The 19,470-nt window shown below is 42.4% G+C and overlaps 1 protein-coding gene and 1 long non-coding RNA gene across 6 annotated transcripts in view; one reads left to right on the top strand and one right to left on the bottom strand.

Annotated features, from left to right (window-relative positions):
* LOC118155260 (uncharacterized) overlaps positions 1 to 19,470 on the bottom strand; it is a 38,104-nt gene that overhangs the window by 1,835 nt on the left and 16,799 nt on the right. The gene's annotated exons all lie outside the window — the stretch shown is intronic.
* The window catches only part of CDNF (cerebral dopamine neurotrophic factor), a 210,694-nt gene that overhangs the window by 182,322 nt on the left and 8,902 nt on the right, over positions 1 to 19,470 (top strand). For all 3 annotated transcript variants that reach the window (XR_013519544.1, XR_013519543.1, XM_078329523.1), the window contains one exon: positions 16,449 to 16,542. Coding sequence is in view for 1 of the 3 variants with exons in the window: in XM_078329523.1 (XP_078185649.1) it covers positions 16,449 to 16,537 (89 nt within the window). In the remaining 2 variants the exon portion in view is untranslated. The remainder of the gene's footprint in view (positions 1 to 16,448; positions 16,543 to 19,470) is intronic.

The following is a 19,470-nucleotide window of genomic DNA, read 5'->3' as shown; positions in this document are numbered from 1 at the left end:
CTCATCAGGGCCAGGGCCTCAGTTTCAACCACTGGACAGCCCCTACCTGGAGCTTTGCAGGAGGACCACCCAGTGGAGCCCTGGGGATGCAACTTTCTAACAAGACCCAGGGCCTGCAAGAGCCACAGGGTCAGAACCCCTACCTGGAGCCATTGGGGTGATGCTGCCACCCCAGTGAGCCTGGCAGATGGGACATTGGGCCAGAGGATAATTCCCAAGCCTTAAGATCTAATAGGATTTGCCTGGCTAGGTTTTGGACTTGCTTGGGATCTGCCACCCCTTTCTTTCTTCTATTTCTCCCTTTTGGAGTGGGAACAACTATCTTATGCCTGTCCCAATGTTGTATTTTGGCAGTGCATAATTTATCTGGTTCCACAAGTTCACATCTGGTGAGGAGAGGAATTTTGCCTCAGGATAAATTTTACCTCAAATTTCACTCATATCTGATTGAGGTGATATTTAAAGGAGACTTTGGACTTTAGACATTACAGTTGATGCTGGAACAAGTTAAGATTCTTGGAGCTGTTGAGATGAAATGAATATATTTCACATACAAGAAGGATATGAATTTGGGGGACCAGGGTTATAATGCTATGGACTGAATTGTGTCTCCCCTATCCCACCCTGCCGCAAATTCATATGTTGAAGCCCTAACCCTTGATGTGATGGTATTTGGAGATAGGGCATTTGGAAGATGATCAAGTTCAGATGAGGTGGTGATGTTGGGGGCCCTCATGATGTGAGTAGCAACCTCAGAAGAAGAGACAACAGAGAGCTTCCTCTCTCTTTCTCTCTTTGTCATGTGACAACACAACAAGAAGGTGGCCATCTACAAGCCAAGAAGTGAGTCCTCACCATAACCCAACCATAATGGTAAGCAGATCTTGCACTTCCAACCTCTAGAACTCTGAGAAAAAGAATTTCTGCTGTTTAAGCCACCCAGACTATGGGATTTTGTTATGGAAGCCTGAACTAAGAGAGCCCATCATCTGAAACTAGCCTAACTTGGTTTTCCATCTATTCTAGTAGATGTCCAATTACAGAGCTCAATGCAGCAAAGGAACATTGGCTCAAATTAATCAGAATTCTCATGTGCCAGAGGACACCAAATTGTATTTTATCTGTTTATCTGTCAAAATTGGTAGTTAATATATAGCTTGGAAATTGTAGCTGTTAGGAATGAAAAGTACCAGCTTGGTTATCATATCCACCTAAGAGGAAACTACAGGAGGTGTAGGGCTTTGTTGATAATCAATTATATTATTTAAGCCAACGCATTTGGTGAAAGCACATTTTCTCTTTCTGCTAAAGCTGCTAGTAAGATAAGCAAAGTAATCTCTTCGTTTATGAGACAAAAGAACATTCACCTAGCAGGACATTATAGAGCCACCATAACTCATTTGAGTCCAAGCCAACTTGGAAGTGGAAACCATAGATATTTATGCTACGTTAAGAAGGAAACAATTAAATCTAGGTGAAAACATTTTCAAAGCAATTTTTTTTTAATTAAAAAGAAAGGGAAAAATGTGAGAATTGGGCAGTCTCCTTGAAGAAAAGGAATGTGCCAATATCCTTTGAGAGTATTTTGTCTCTTCTAGCCCAGGAATCATTATTAGCTGTGTGACCGTGAACAATTTGACCATTTTGCTTATCTGAGCCTCAGTTTCCTTATCATTAAATTAAAGGGTTGAGATGCACCATCTGTCATGCCAGTTGTCAATTTCTGTGATATTAACTAGGATTTATACAAGGTGCTATCTTAGGGAATCCAGCAGACAGAAAGAAAATCCACTGGTTTTATTTCACTTGCAGGAAACCATCTCTTTATTATCCGGTATTTGCCACTCAGCTAGTCACGTTGGGCTCATCTCAGAGCTGAATTGGTCCAGGGTTGACCAGTTATCTGCTTTGTTTCCAAGAGAACTCAAGCAGATGGGAACCTTCCTTGAGAGATGTGGATCCAGAGTTTACTCTGGGTATGCTGAAGTGAGCAATGAAGGCATATGGGAAAGAACAGCTGATCACCTTCTATCATTCTGGAGAAATCATTCAGTTGTGCACCCATTCATGTAACTGACGCTTACTGTGAGTATTCAGTGATGGTCATGGGTAACCATGGCCAAGCTGTGTATTATTAATAGATACAGATGGGATCTCTGAGAGATGTCACTATGGACAAGATCAGCATCAGCATACACAGAAGGAAGGGGGTGGCAGTCACGGTGAATTTCATGTCGGAGGCAATTTCCGCTGAAACTTAAAGTTAAGATAAGCTGTTGTTAGACAAAGAGAGAAGGTCACTGCAGGTAGTAGCGGCAGCATTAGCTGAAGGAGGAAGGTGCAAGTCATGCTTAAATTCAGATGCCTGCGCTGAGTGTGGCTGGAGTATAGGAGAAGGGGAAAGCAAGGTGGGAGACGAGGCTGGAAGAGTAGGTGAGGTCACGGAGGGCTCCAAGATGGGGGCAGTCTATGCTCCATGGAAGCCATCGAAGGTGTTTTAAGCTGGACAATGGCATAACCAGGAAACCATCAGGTTTGGATCAAGGCTGGAATTGGAATGAGAAGGGAAGTCAAGGAATGGGATTGAACTCAAATCCAGGGTCTGGTGGATCCTGGAGGTAGTCTTGGGAGGAATGAGAAATCTTGTTAATTGTCGCTTACCTCATGCTTCCCAGCTCCATGTCACTTCTTTATACTGGATTTCCTGACTAGTCCCACCTTTCCTGAACCAAAAATCAGGAAATTTTCAAATCAGAGTCACGATCTTTTAACTTGGATTTGACACTTGCTATATGGAAAGCGCTATACTCAGAGCAGATATAAAGATGTAAAGCATGGTGGTACCTAACACTGAGGTTGCTGGTCTTGTTTGAGTTAGAAGGAAAAAGTCTTTGGCTTTTTGTTAGTCAGAGAGAGCTGCCTGGAGGAAGCTGTCTTTGAGCTGGATGTTTAAAGGTAGGTAAAATTCTATTTTTTAGAGACAGGATCTTGTTCTGTCCCAGGCTGCAGTGCAGTGGTGCCATCACTGCTCACTGCATCTCGACCTCTCAGGCTCAAGCAATCTTCCCACTTGAGCCCCCTAAATAGCTTGAACTACAGGTGCACGGCACTATGCCTGCCAAATTCTCTAGGAGAAAGAAACCACATGAGCAAAGTTGAAAAAATATGAATGCAAAAGAAAGGGCACTAAAGAGAAAATAGTGCAACATCTAGACATGAGATGGTGAGAGCCTAAACCACGGGGGTATGGGCTGCAGCATGGCCAGAGGAGAAGCTGCTGCGAGAAGAATTACAAGGGAGAAAAAAGAGTTGTTGGTCACTAACTGGATAAGGGGTGAGTGAAGGTGAACATTGGGAAATGATTAGGAAATAATCTCCATGAAAGGCAGGCAAAAATAGGTAGCGGGGAGTTTGAAAGGTAAGGTGCTTAATGTCAGCATAAGACCTCCAAAAGAAAACTATTTCTAAGAGGCAGCTAAAAATATGGACTGACATTTTGAGAAAACGTTAGCATTTGAGATAAAGTAGAGTCTCAAACGTAAAGGTTACATGCCAACAATGGGAGTAGATGGATTTTCCGGAGAACAGAAAATTCCTTCAAAGAGAAGACAGCATAATGCTTCCACTAGGATTGGAAACCATGTAGGCATTCTTCCATTTCTAGCAACATGGAGGACTTTATAACATGAAACATATCCAGTTTAAGGAGGAAAAAAAACCCCTGAGTAGGCTGTATACAGCGTAAGCTTTTTGTAAATACACAGCTAATTGTTAAAGAAAATAGTAGAAATTCCCAGGGACCAAAAACAAGGAAGAAACTGAAAACCAGAGTAGTAATTTTGTAAATTGCTGTTATCGCTGCCTTTGAGGCAGATCTCAGCCATCTTTGGCCTTTGGTGACCATCTGAGTTGGGAGAGTATGTTCGTTGTCTTTAGCTACATAACAAATTACCACAAACTTAGTGACAAAAAAACCATGTATTTATGATGTTCCAGTTTCTGCGGTCAAGAGGCTGAGTACGGCATGGCTAGTTGTCTGCTATGGCGATCAAGGTGTCTGCCTGCTGGGCTGAGGTCTCCACTGGGGAGGAATCCATTCCTGTTGGCAGAATTCAGTGCTTTGCAGGTGTAGGTAGGATTGAAAGCTTCTGGTTTTTTCCTGGTTGCCAGCTAGGAGACCACCGTTAGTGCCACATGAGCATCTTACTACAGACCACCCCAACATGTCAGCTTCCTTTGTCAGAGCCAGGAAGAGAGTGAGCCGCTCCAGCAAGAGGAGTCAAGGCTGGAACCACACCCATCCTGTCACTCTTGACGTCTTTGTTTGTTTTTTGGAGACAGGGTCTTGCTGTGCTGCCCGGGCTGGAGTGCAGTGTCATGATCACAACTCACTGCAGCCTCAGCCTCACAGGCTAAAGCCATCCTCTGACCTCAGCCTCTGGAGTAGCTGGGACTACAGGCACCACAAAAAGTTAGCCACTGCACCTGGCTAATTTTTGTATTTTTTAAATTAGGAACGGGTTTCGCCATCTTGCCCAGGCTGGTCTCGAACTCCTAGGCTCAAGTGATCCACCTGCCTCAGCCTTCCAAAGTGTTGGGATTACAGGTGTGAGTCACCGCAGCTGATCTCATATTCTTTTGGTTACAGTCAAGTTATAGGTCCTGCCTATGCTCAAGAGGAGGGTATTATACAGGGACACGAACACCAGGAGGTAGGGATTGTGGGGGCCACCCCAAAAATCTGACTGCCACAGGGAAAGGCCTGGGTGCTAGGGGAGGTATGGTTTTAGAAATAAGACCCTTGTGAAGCCAAGACCTTGAGGAACGATACCCTTTTTAAAAGGTGTGGTGGCTCATGCCTGTAATCCCAGCACTTTGGGAGGCTGAGGTGGGCGGATGATCAGGTCAGGAGTTCAAGACCAGCCTGACCAACATGGTGAAACCCTGTCTCTACTAAAACCAAACCAAACCAAACCAAACCAAACCAAACCAAACCAAACCAAACAAAACAAAACAAAACAGCTGGGTGTGCTGGCACATGCTTGTAATCCCTAAGGCAGGAGAATCGCTTGAACCCGGGAGGCAAAGGTTGCAGTGAGCTGAGATCACGCCACTGCACTCCAGCCTAGGCAATGTCTCAAAAAAAAAAAAACAGTGGGGAGATGTGATGAAGCTTGTCTGTCTCGGCATGAGCACTGAGCAGGAACAAAGTCTCCCTTGAGAATTCATAATCACAAGTTATCTGGTGCATGGGTTTGAGCTTTAAGTTCACCTGTAGAGTATAATGACTTTCTAAGTTGAAAAGTGACCATACAAAACATCCTAGATCAGTAAATCCTCCAGGACACCTGGCAAAAACAAATTCAAAACCTCTTTGGAAAGATATGCCCACAATCCTTTGGAAGGATACCAGCAGAAAAAGCTGCATGAGCCATCCACTCAAGCAATTCCAAATTATAAACCCTGCAAGGAGCCGAGCCACAATGAGCTGGAGTTCAAGGCTATAGCAGCGGGATTCGACCTCCGAAAACTTTACTCAGTAGAGAGCAATATGTGTTATGAGCTGAATTCTCTTTGTACCCACTGCGCCTACTAAAATTCACATGCTAAGCCCTAACCCCAGCGCCTCACCATGTAATTGTGTTTGGGGCTGGACCTTTAGAGAAGTAACGGAGTTAAAATGAGGCTGTTAGAGTGGACCACCATCCAATATGACTGGTGTCCTGAGAAGGAGAGAATATTTGGACACTCAAGAGATACCGTGTTGAATGCTTTGCTTTTCTACTGAAATCTGACTTCTTGGTTCTTATTCTAAAATGCAACATCATCACTTGGAGTTATTAAACAGTTCATACACACTACCCCCAAACAAGAGCTAGAGGTTTATAGAGAACAGGCAGAATGCATATATTTAGTTCTACGGGCACATAGAGGTAGATGTTTCGCTCTCTCTCCCTTGCTCTCTCTCACACACAGTCCTGGGATCAACGTTGGCTTTTGTTTTCTTCCTTTTAAAAAGAGTCACACTATGGCAAAATCCGGCGCTTATCCACCCTACTCTGATTGGGCATAGGATGCCCCCATGGTGTATGGGGATGAGGACGCTCAGATTAATTGGTGAAGGTAGTGAAGAAATGAGATTAATTTTGCAAATCAGGTGTCTATTGAATCAATATCTTCTCTAGCAGTCTTATGAAAAAAAGTTGTAAAGTTACAGATTGGAAGATTATAATTCTGAGATTTGGGGTTAACAAGGGATTTCTTTATGTTTTATTGACTGCCTCAACAAAAATTTATTAGACCCCCACTGAATATTATTTAATTGAGTTTATCTAATGAAAGCTAATTTAGTATTCTGTGGATTATAGGTTAGCTTGTATATTATGCTTTCATTCATCAATAAATTAATATCGTTTATGAATGTAATTAAGTTAATGCAGGAATGAATCAATGAAATGATTTAATCCATCATTAAATTCCTACTGGCTGTTAGAAGGTACTACAAGACCTTGGAACGCCTTCTGCAGTATTAGGTTGATTAAGTTTTCTCAGAATAGTTTTAACATCAATTATATCTCCTTGTAGTAGTATTTGAAGACCAGGAGTTTGTTTGTATATGTATTGTTTCCCTTAAGGAATTATGTAGATTCTCTTTTTCATTAGTTTGTTTCACAATTAAAGACTTATGTAAATTACACATAATCTCTCCAAGGGGACCATCACTCAGCGAGGTGTCTCTGACCAGCCGTATAATTTTTTTTTTTGGTGAGATAGAGTCTCGCTCTATCACTCAGGCTGGAGTGCAGTGGCATGATCTTGCCTCACTGAAACCTCTGCTCCTGGGTTTAAGCGATTCTCCTGTCTCAGCCTCTGGAGTAGCTGGGATTACAGGTGTGCACCACCATGCCTGGCTAATTTTTGTATTTTTCATAGAGATGGGGTTTCACCATTTTGGCCAGGCTGGTCTTGAACTCCTGACCTCAAATGATCTGCCATGTCAGCTTCCAAAAGTGCTGGAATTACAGATGTGAGCCACTGTGCCTGGCCTCCAGCTGTATGATTTTGAATCATTGTTTATTTCTGCAAATGGGTGTCCAGCCTCATCTTTGAGCCCCTTCCCTAGTTGGCATTTCTTGCCCTGTACCCCCTGTCTCTGTCATTTGCTAGTCAGGACTGTCAATCCCTTTGTGACATCTTGTGTCTCTCCCTCCCCTTCCCTACTTCAGAGGCTAACTATTCTCTCCCACCCTTTCTTGGTACTCGCTCTTTCCCTGAGAAAAACTCTCTTTTGGGTTTTCTTTACCCAATGCTTAGATGCAGTTTTATGAAATTTTTTTTTCTTTTTTTTGAGACAGAGTCTTGCTCCATCACCCAGGCTGGAGTCTGAAGTGCAGTGGTGCAATCTCAGCTCACTGCAACCTCTGCCTTCTGGGTTCAAGTGATTCTCCTGCCTCAGCCTTCCAGGTTGCTGGAATTATAGGTGTGTGCCACCACGCCTAGCTAATGTTTATATTTTTAGCAAATACAGAGTTTTGCCGGTGTTGGTCAGGCTGGTCTCGAACTCCTGAACCTCAGGTGACCTACCTGTCTTGGCCTCCCAGAGTGTTAGGATTACAGCCATGGTCAAGGCGCCCAGCCAGATTTCTGAATTCTATCACAGGATCCCAATGATCCTAATGGCTCAGGAACCTGCATGTTTTTTAATGGGCTACAACCTGAACAGTCGTACAGCAACCTGCTTTACAAAAGCTGTCACTTGGCTTAACAGTCTGCTTTCACCCTCTTGAAATGCTTACTTGTTTGGTGACAAAGGGTTGCAGATTTCCATTTTGCACTGGAACTCACAACCTAGGTAGCCAGCCTGGCATTTGAGAGAAATACTCATGGGGTCAGGAGGGTGCGATTCACTGTGGAGCAAAAGGGCAGAATCCGCGCTGATGATGAAGTCACTGGGGTGGGGCCCCGGAGGTTAGAGAAGGAGAAAAGTGGGGTCATCGTTAGTGTGCTCAGTTTTCTCCAGGAAATCTCCTTGAATTGCAGGGCTCAGTTTGGGGTAGGACGTGGTGGTAGAATTCTAAAAAATCATTCAGGAAAATGATCAAATGGTCACAGTCAATTCTGATCTCTTAAGGAATTTCTGCCAAATTCCAGAAAAGCAATCTGTCTCTAAAAATAGATGGATTCTAAAAGTTGTGCTATAGAATTTACACACTGGTTCATCTCTTCTGTTTAAACAGATAACCCAATAGAAAAGGATAGACAAGATTACCCCAAGACAGCCACGGCAAATCTTGTCCTGACATGGTACTTTATATGGATGTTACTTGTAAGGAGGTGTCATGGTGCTGGTTCACAAAAAAAACCCGGAAGAGTGAAATAGAAAGAGAACTGTGATGTCGCTCTAGTGGAGGTATGATAGGGTGGTGCCCTGGCCCAGTCAGTGGATGCACTCTGAGACTCATCTGTGAGAAGGAAGACAGGAGGTCATTACAAACTGTCCCGGGGAGAAAAGTGTCTGAGTGTCTGTTTATCCCAGTAGGAAGGTTTTTTTTTTTTTTTTTTTTTTTTTGGTTTGGTTGGGTTTTTTTCGCTCTTGTCCCCCAGGCTGGAGTACAATGGTACGATCTTGGCTCACTGTACCCTACACCTCTGGGGTTCCTGTGATTCTCCTGCACCAACCTCTTGAGTAGCTGGGATTACAGGCACACACCACCATGCCTGGCTAATTTTTGTATTTTTAGTACAGATGGGTTTTTATCATGTTGGCCAGGCTGGTCTTGAACTCCTGACCTCAGGTGATCCACCTGCCTCAGCCTCCCAAAGTGCTGGGATTACAGGCATGAGCCACCTCACCCGGCCAGGAAGGTTTTTGTAATAATCAGTACAATAGAAAGGGATGCAGGGCTTAGATGACAAATTCATACCTTTCTGTTTCCTTTTTATTCATCGTTTTGCTGGCTCTCAATAAATGTAAAATAGTTAAAGTCCTAATGGACTTCTCTAATGTTAAGTCATTTCAAACTGACTAGATCCCTTTATATTCATAGAATTCACATGATAGCGTTTGAAGGTCCTTTACTGATGTTCTATTTTATTTTATTTTAAAATTTTTGTTTATTGTTATTGTTATTTTTTGAGACAAGATTTCCCTCTGTCGCCGAAGCTGGAGTGCAGTGGCACAATCATGGCTCACCACAGCTTCAACCTCCTGGGCTTAAGGAATCCTCCTGCCTAGGCCTCCCAGGTAGCTGGGACTCAGGCTAATGCCACCATGCTTGGCTACTTTGGGGAGTATTTTTGATTTAGAGACAACGTCTCACTGTGTTGCCTAGACTGGCCTCTAACTCCTGGGCTCAAGCGATCCTCCCGCCTCAGCCTCCTAAAATGCTGGCAGTATAGGTGTGAGCCAGCCCAGTATTATTTAAAAAAAAACAAATACGCAAAACTGACTGCACTAAAAGAGAATTAACTTCAAAACATAGTTTTGAAAAGGAAAACTAAGAAATATTTAACTTACGTATGTAACATTCAACTCTGCCTAAGTGCATTATTTTTTCTTGTTTGTCGTGATTCTTTGGGAGCAGTGGGCATTTGTAGGCAATTCTATACTTTGTTAATGATCACATGGGTAAATCCTGCAATTCAGCTATTTTTTCTACAATTCTGTTTCCTTTTTTTTTTTTTTAAGCATCAGGAGAGAAGTGAGGCATAGTGAACTGCATAAACATGCCTTAACCTTGTGTGTGGGACTTAAAGCGCTTCCTAAATTTAGGTGAAACTACTCAAGTAAGCAAGAGAAAGACATTTTGCATGTTTTCTTAAAACTCTTGATTCTTGCACTGAGATGGAAGTACAGAGAACAGGAAATTGTTCAGTGAGGGAAACTCCTACTTACACCCAGCATCCTGTGGAAGAGGATAAGCCCTGCCAAGGTTGCATGTGATCAACATTGCTCATTGTGTCACATCAAAGAAGAGATATCCATTTTCACGTATCTTAAGTCGAAAGTGTGTTTGCACTTTTGTGATTTACATGTTTTTTTTAGTATTAATACTTGTTTTTTTTAAAGTAAATGTAAAAATTATGATATCTTTCTTATATTTATGTTATATTGTACCAGGTATAATTTTTTAAAAATCATGTTGACATCCTTGGTGAATATTTGGTTCCACTTTTATGTCCTTGGTTAATATTTGCTTCCACTGCCCACCTCAAGTGATTTGCTCACCTTAAGATGTTAAACTCCTTTAAACATCTTAAATTACATTTATATTTATAGATTTTATATATTGAATTTTCTTTCTAAATCCTTCAAGTTTTTGATACCACAGCTTTCCTGAGACTTGTATTATAAAGCTAATATATGTAATATATTTATATGTATTTGTGTACACTTTAATTCTCCTAAGATTTTCAGTACTGTTTACAGATTTGGTTTTATTGTGAACCTAAAGGCATAAGTCTAAATCTATTAGTCATATCAAGTTATTTTATTTTGTAGAGATGGGCTCTTGCTGTGTTGCCCAGGCTGGTCTCAAACTCCCAGGCTCAAGCAAGTCTTCCACCTCAGCCTCCCAAAGTGCTGGGATTACAGGTGTAAGCCACCACACCCAGTTCCCAAACTATTTTATACAATACAAACATTTAAAATATAAGGCATATAAAAACGATTCCCTGGATTAACACACAAATACTACTGTGCATTTGATTTATTTAATCATCTTTAGACTTGACTTGGATCTAATCTTGCCTGGGGTTGAAATATATTTACCCACCAAATAACCGATTACAGTATCCCACATTCATTTAATTTATCTTTCTAAGAAATTTAAAAATACTTCCCCAAGGAAGCGGGGTTTCCATTCCTAGTGCATTGGGGTTACCTTCTCAGAGACTGAGCAGCACATAAACTAGAAAGGCCATCTGGGTAGGAAAGATAGAGCTATGGGCCGGGCATGGTGGCTCACACCTGTAATCCCAACACTTTGGGAGATTAAGGTGGGTAGATCACCTGAGGTCAGGAGTTCGAGACCAGCCTAGGCCAACATGGCAAAATCCCATCTCTACTAAAAATACAAAAATTAGCCAGGTGTGGTGGCAGGCACCTGTAATCCCAGCTACTCTACTCAGGAGGCTGAGGCAGGAGAATCACTTGAACCCTGGAGGTGGAGGTTGCAGTAAGCCGAGATCATGCCACCACACTGCAGCCTGGGCAACAAGAGCGAAACTCCATCTCAAAAAAAAAAAAAAAAAGAAAAGAGCTATGGACCTCCAGGATACTTTTCTCACCAACAGACCACTGTATTGACTTTTTTATAATTAACTGTGGCTTATACTAACTGAACTCCAAGTCCATGTCTTCTACTCTAAGCCCTTGAGTTCACGCTGATCCTTGGTAGTTTCTCCCAGTTTTATCTGCTGGTTAAGGTGAATGACATCCTGTGACCTTCCTTCCAAACCCCAGTTCTGATCTCTCTCTTTGCACAAACAATCTGTTAAACGCTCATTTCTACTCTGAATTTGTTTTCTTTTTATAGAGACAGGGTTTCACTCTGTTCCCCAGGTGAGGTTGCAGATGTGTCATCCCAGCTCACTGCAGCCTTGAACTCGCGGTCTCAAGTGATCTGCCTGCCTCAGCCTCCAAAGTAGCTAGAAGTACAGGTGTGCTCCATCACAGCTCATTTGTAAAATCTCTTTGTAGAGATGAGGTGTCACTATGTTGTCCAGGCTGGTCTCAAACTGCTGGCCTCAAGTGATCCTCTTACCTTGGCCTCCCCAAATGTTGAGATGACAGGTGTGAGCCACTGCACCCAGCCTCAGCTCTGCATTCTTTTTACGTTCTGTCTTCCTATCTAGCGGAGCTGCTATTTTAATGGACATTTGCAGGATTTTAACAGGTATTTACATGACATCCTCTACATTTTACATGTGTCCTTTTGCCTGTTTATCCATATGGTCCATTACTATGGTCACTCTAGTGATAATATTCTGAATATAGTATTAAACAGCTTGAGATAAAGAAAATGAGGACTGTGATGAAAGTATGTTTTGGTAGAATCAGATTGCAATACTTTAGAATTAATAACATCCATTTAGGGAATTTTCCTTTTTTAATCTTATGACCACAATTTAGACTGCTGTTTAAACATAGTAATTTACCTAAATGGCCCTGTGGTCATTGGTGCTTGGCGGGGACTAGGCACACCAGTGTCTGTCTTGTAAATATCCTGTTTGAAGCTCACCTTCAGGCTATGGTCATATCTAATTCAGAGCATCCGGAGAGGGAAGAGATGTTGATGAGAAGAGGGAACATAGGCATTTGGTGCAGAAGCAAATCCGGATAATAAATGCGGATTTATATCCAGGTGCGCAAAAGATAGAAAGAGGTACAATCAGATCATTCAGGTGCACATCAAACACTAAATCAGAGGCCATCAAGGATGCGCTTTGTAGTTCTATTTATGCACGGCCAAAGAGCTTTGCTGAGATATCTGGAGACTCTTAAAGGAACGACGCAGCACAAGATCACTAATACTATGAAATGACCCATCTCAAATTACACACTTTGTTTCCATGAAAGTCAGGTCCTGTGATAACTAACAACCCGCATGAGAAACTGAATAGCAGAAGTGTTGTGGAAGAATATGCTCTTTTGCACCTAAATTCCAAGATTTCCAGCTCTTAGACAATTATACCATCTGATTGAAAACTGTACGATTCCCTTCACATATAGACCAGCATTGTTTTTTATTGTTTATGTAATGAAGTGTATATTGAAGACAGAGGAGCAGGGAGTGATCTCGGTGAACTCATGCTGTATGGAGTCTTCTATAAATCCCAGGCGACTCAGGGGCTGGCAGTGACCAGCAGTGACCAGCCCGAAGCAGAGTAAATAAAATCATTACCATAAGAGAAGATGGCTTTTCTCTTCTCTGCTTTGCCAGCTTCAAAACAACCACGGTCTTAAAAGAGTCCCAAGTGTACCGGGGGAACCCAGTGTCCCAAGCCTCCCCTTGGCTGTAATGAGGAAGGAGGGTGTGCTTTGCTTTCATGTACAAAGCTGTATGCTCCCTAACGATGTAGGCAACAGATCAGATTCCATTAGGACCTCTCCTTTTAAGCCTTGATTATTCAGCAGCCCTGTTGAAATTAGTTGATTTTTTTTTTTTAATCCATGAGCAGCTGCATGAAGGTCAGATGGTTTTGCTTGTTGTATTATACTGAGTGTGTCTGGGCCAAAGCACTCTTGAATATTTATTTAATATTCTATGCCATTTTTTTTCCTTCCAAGCAATAGCACTGGATTCTGAAACCACGAGAATTTCACCATAAAAGTGACCAAGAAATTTGATCTGGATTGTAAAACGCAGCTCAGTTCTAACAAGAGATAAATCCTTCTGTCCCTTCCGCCTGTTTCTCTTGCACGCGACATTAATGCCTATTTGGCACACCATGTCACAGCTGCCAGGCAGAGCTGGTCCCTCCTGTTTCCCTGTCTTATGAGCTCCCTGCAGAGCTGCCAGGACAGCGGTACTCATGGCTGTCAGGCCCTGGCTGGAGCAGTTACAAAGGCTTCATCTCAGAGCAGGGACCAAGCTCTGCTCACTGTTTGCGACTAGATGAGGTGCCATCACAGAGTCAAAGAAGAAACAAAGGATGACTCTGAAACCAAACAGAGATTTAACGCCAGGTTGAAAAATTCCCAGGGCTGGGAGGGATTCACACACACACACACACAGAGAACAGACACACACACACACACACACACACACACACAGAGAACAGACACACACACACACACAGAGAACAGACACACACACACACACGTAGTACACAGACACAGAACAGACACACACACACATGTGCACAGACACTGAACACACACACGTAGTACACAGAACAGACACACACACACATGTACATAGACACTGAACACACACACACACGTAGTACACAGACAGAACAGACACACACACACACATGTACACAGACACAGAACACACACACACATGTACACAGACACAACAGACACACACACATACATACACACACGTACACAGACACAGAACAGACACACACACACACAGAGAACAGACACACACACACATACACACACACGTAGTACACAGACACAGAACAGACACACACACACATGTGCACAGACACTGAACACACACACGTAGTACACAGACAGAACAGACACACACACACATGTACACAGACACAGAACAGACACACACACACACACACACGTACACAGACACAGAACAGACACACACACACACACAGAGAACAGACACACACACACATACACACACACACGTAGTACACAGACACAGAACAGACACACACACACATGTGCACAGACACTGAACACACACACACGTAGTACACAGACAGAACAGACACACACACATGTACACAGACACAGAACACACACACACATACACACACGTACACAGACACAGAACAGACACACACACACACACAGAGAACAGACACACACACATACACACACACACGTAGTACACAGACACAGAACAGACACACACACACATGTACACAGACACTGAACACACACACACACATAGTACACAGACAGAACAGACACACACACATGTACACAGACACAGAACACACACACATGTACACAGACACTGAACACACACACAGACACTGAACACACACACACGTAGTACACAGACAGAACAGACACACACACATGTACACAGACACAGAACACACACACACATGTACACAGACACAGAACAGACACACACACACATACACACACACACAACACTCCTTTTTTTTTTTTTTTGAGACAATCTCACTCTGTCGCCCAGGCTGTAGTGCAGTGGTGCCATCTCAGCTCACTGTAACCTCTGTTTCCCGGGTTCAAGCAATTCTCCTGCCTCAGCCTCCCGAGTAGCTGGAATTACAGGCGTTTGCCACGACGCCTGGGTAATTTTTGTATTTTTAGTAGAGATAGGGTTTCACCCTGTTGGCCAGGCTGGTCTCGCACTCCTAACCTCAAGTGATCTACCTGCCTAGATCTCCGAAAGTGCTGGGATTAGGGGCATGAGCCACTGCACTCGGCCACATGCAACATTCTGATCAACAAAACTATCAGTCAAGAAGGATGCTGTACTCAGTTTGCTTTGCAATTCTCTCCACATCCCTGCTCCCCTTTGAAGAGGAAAACTAGAAATCATGTAGTTAATGAATGCCTTGAAAGTGTGATTTCTACAGGAAACTCTAAATAAAGGTTTATGCTTAAAGGAAAATGTTGCACCCACAGTCAAATAAACTGGGACATAAATGCTCCACATATGTTTATGTTAAATTAGGTGTTTAAGGCATACATTATGTTTCTATAATTTCCGGTTCTGAGTAACTGACCATGTACTTGAACAAAAATAGCCAATAAGAGAGTTTCTAGTGTACAGAAGCTTTAACGTGCCGCTGAGATGCCTTCTCCTCTAGGAAGCTTTCAGACTGTCTCTCTGGCTTGGTTTAAGAATCTCTTGGCCAGACTTGGCGGCTTATGCACTTTGGGAGGCTGAGGCAGGCAGATCACGAGCTCAGGAGGTTGAGACCATCCTGGCTAACATGGTGAAACCCTGTCTTTACTAAAAATACAAAAACGTTAGTCATGTGTGGTGGCACATGCCTGTAATCCCAGCTACTGGGGAGGCTGAGGCAGGAGAATCACTTGCACCCAGTAGGTGGAGGTTGCAGTGAGCTGAGATCACAGCACTGCACTCCAGCCTGGGCGACAGAGTGAGACTCTGTCTCAAAAACAAACAAACAAAAAAAAGAAATGAATCTCTCATCCTGGCTCCCAGGTGCTTGTCCATCACAGCATTTACTGTATTATGTTTGCTCCATTGTCTGTCTCCTCTGCTGGGCTGTGAGCCTGATGAGGGCAGTGACCTCATTTTTCATCCTCATATTCTTAGGTCCTGATGTATTGCCTGGCCCCAGTTGGATGCATCGATGTTTATTGAATGAATGTTGAAAGATGGACTTTATTAAATGTGTTGATGGAAAAGCTAAGATGAAAAGGCAGGCATATTACTTTACGGAGAGATGGTGGAAAAGCTTTGTTGGTATAAGGGGGTCCTTTTCGGGGGTGTTTAAGATGTATGTGACCAGGTGAAAGAGAAAAGACCTGGAATCACAGAGCAACTTGAATGTATTTCATTGTTAGTGTTTGTTGACTTGGCAGGTCCTCTCTTAACTGCAAGGTACTTTTGTACATCTGTTTTTACCCTGAACAATTTTTCCTTCCCCTTCTTTTTGCTCTCCAAGTGTTATGTCCCACTTTCAGCAACTAATAAGCGAGCTGTGGAATGGGGCTGGTGCCACCCACGTTATCTGAGAAGGCCTCAGAAAATCTAAATCCTGTTTCAAATCTTGTTTATGTTCCTTCCTCTCTTCCCCAGCTTCAAATCAACAGATGCTTCTAGTCTGGGAATCTATGGGAGTTCTCAAGGCCATGTATCCTGTTTCTTTGAATAGAGCCGCAGCTTAACTAAGGTAAGAATTAGCTCCTTTCTGTCCTTTTCATATTCTTTAATTCCTTGTCTTCACTCTTTAATCAAAAGTCTTGTTTTAATTTTTCCTTGCCCTGTGGCAACGGCTTATGCGTAGCCACGAAATGTCCCATTTCATATATGTTCTAAAAAGTGGACCACAGGAGGAAACATTTTATCCAAAGGGGACATTATAGTTTGAACGCTTAAGATCTTAGAATCCAAGAGTCTGCAGTAGGAATCAGTCACAGAGCACAAATAACAGGGGCACAATTTAACAGAAAAATTGAGAAATAAATCTGTGTGATATAAACAGCAGTCTAATGCTGCTTTCAAAACATCAAAATGTGAAACCACATCTCATTCTCCTCACTGGCTGTGGACATGCCTGTTCTGGAATTCCCTGAAAAGAAGGCCCAATTAAAAAAAAAACAAAAAACAAAAAACAGAGAACCTAAGAAATAAAATAGTCTTTATTGCAAATAACATGATTATCTACATTAAAAATCCTAAGGAATTATTTAGAAAATGACTATAATCTGTGAGTTTGTCAAGTTTATAAGATACAAGGTCTGTGGGAATCAACTGTATTTTTATATACTAGCAAAAAATAATTAGAAATTGAAATTCTAAAAATGTATAACTTACAATAATATCCCGAGAAATACTTAGGGATGACTTTAACAAAATATATGTAAGGTTTGTGTGCTAGAAAGTACAAAACATTGGTGAGGAAATCTAAGAAGATATAAATAAATGGAAAGATATACTGTGTTCATGCATCAGAAGAGTATATATTAAGACATCAATTAAACACCACATGTTCTTACTCATAAGTGGGAGTTGAACTGTGAGAACACATGGACACAGGGAGGGGAACATCACACACTGGGGCCTGCTGGGGGGTGGGGGACTAGAGGAGGGATAGCATTAGGGGAAATACTTAATGTAGATGATGGTTTGATGGGTGCAGCAAACCACCATGGCACATGTATACCTATGTAACAAACCTGCACATGTATCCCAGAATTTAAAGTATAATAAAAAATGCAGTAAGCATTTTGAAAAAAATCAGTGTTATTCTAAAATGTATATGAAAGCAAAGGGCCTAGTACAACCAAAATAATTTTGGAGAACAACAAAGTTAGATGACTCACGAAACTTGATTTTTAGACTTACTATAAAGCAATACATATAAGACAGGGTGGTGTTGATGAAAGGTTAGATATATAGACACGTGGAACAGGATAAAAAAATCCAGAAATGTAAACTTACACAGTCGGTTGATTTCCAACAAAGCTACCAAGGTCATCCATGTCTAAAACATGGGCCTTTCAACAAACAGAACAATGGAACTTCCATATGCTAATGAAAAAAGTTCAACCTTTACACCATTACCTAGCACTATATGAAAATATTAATTTGAAATATATCATAGACCTAAATGCAAAAGCAAAAACTATAAAACTTTTAAGAAAACATAAGAGAAAGTAATTGGGAGCTTCGCTTGGGCAATTTTGTTCTGTTTTGTTTTGTTTTTGCTAGGACACGAACACACATTAGAACAGAAAACATGGATGAATCAGCCTTCGAATTCAAAGAATTATCTTTTTTGAAAGGCATTGTTGGCCGGGCGCGGTGGCTCAAGCCTGTAATCCCAGCACTTTGGGAGGCTGAAGCGGGTGGATCAGGAGGTCAAGAGATCGAGACCATCCTGATCAACATGGTGAAACCCCATCTCTGCTAAAAACATAAAAAATTAGCTGGGTATGGTGGCGCATGCCTGTAATCCCAGCTATTCAGGAGGCTGAGGCAGGAGAATTGCCTGAATCCAGGAGGTGGAGGTTGCGGTGAGCCGAGATTGCGCCATTGCACTCCAGCCTGGGTAAACAAGAGCGAAACTCCGTCTCAGAAAAAAAAAAAAAGAAAGAAAGAAAAGAAAGGCATTGTTAAGGAAATAGAAATCATAGACATGGAGAAAATACTTAGAAAACATACCTGATATAGGATAAAAGAACTCTTACGACTCTTTACAATTAAGAAAACACACACAACCAATAAAAACTGGATAAAAGGCTGGAACAGACACTTCACTAAGGAAGATACATGGAGGGCAGACAGTGCATGAAAAGATGCTCAACATTAGAAGCCATTAGAAAAATACAAATCAAAACCACTATTCACCTACTGGAATGGCTACAATGAAAAACACTGCTAGTGTCAAGTGCTGATGGATGGTAGAGCAAGCAGAACTCTCATGCATTGCTGGTGGGAAGGTCAATACGGGCACTTTGGAAAAAAGTGCCTGTTGAGTGAAACACACACTGACCATGCTGCCTTACTTTCCTAGGGTTGCTGTAACAAAGTATTACAAAGTGAGTGGCTTAGAACAACAGCAATTTACGTGTCACACTTCTGGTGGCTACAGTGTGGAATGAAGGGGTCTGCAGACGGTGCTCCCTCTGAAGCTTATAGGAGAGTGTCCTTCCTCACGTCTTCTAACCTCTGGTGCTTGCTGGCAATCCTTGGCACCCTTTATAGATGCATCACTCGCATCTCTGCCCCTTTTGTTACATGTCCATCTTCTTCCTGTGTGTCTGTTTCTGTGTCTCTTCTCCTCTTCCTATGAGGATACCTACCAGACTAAGGGCCACCCTACTACTGTATGACCTCATCTTAATTAATCACGTCATCTGCAATGACTTTTTCTTTTTTGAGACAGAGTCTTACTCTGTTGCCTGGGCTAGTGTGCAATGGCACTATCTTGGCTCACTGCAACCTCCACCTCCTGGGTTCAAGGGACTCTTCTGCCTCCGCCTCCTGAGTAGCTGAGATGACAGGTGTGCACCACCACTCCTGCTAATGTTTGTATTTTTAGTGGAGATGGGGTTTTGCCATGTTGGCCAGGCTGGTCTCGAACTCCTGACCTCAT

The sequence above is a fragment of the Callithrix jacchus genome, chromosome 7 (genome assembly GCF_049354715.1).
Source record: "Callithrix jacchus isolate 240 chromosome 7, calJac240_pri, whole genome shotgun sequence".
Taxonomy (NCBI): Eukaryota; Metazoa; Chordata; class Mammalia; order Primates; family Cebidae; genus Callithrix; species Callithrix jacchus.
This window is presented reverse-complemented; position numbering and strand designations above follow the sequence as displayed.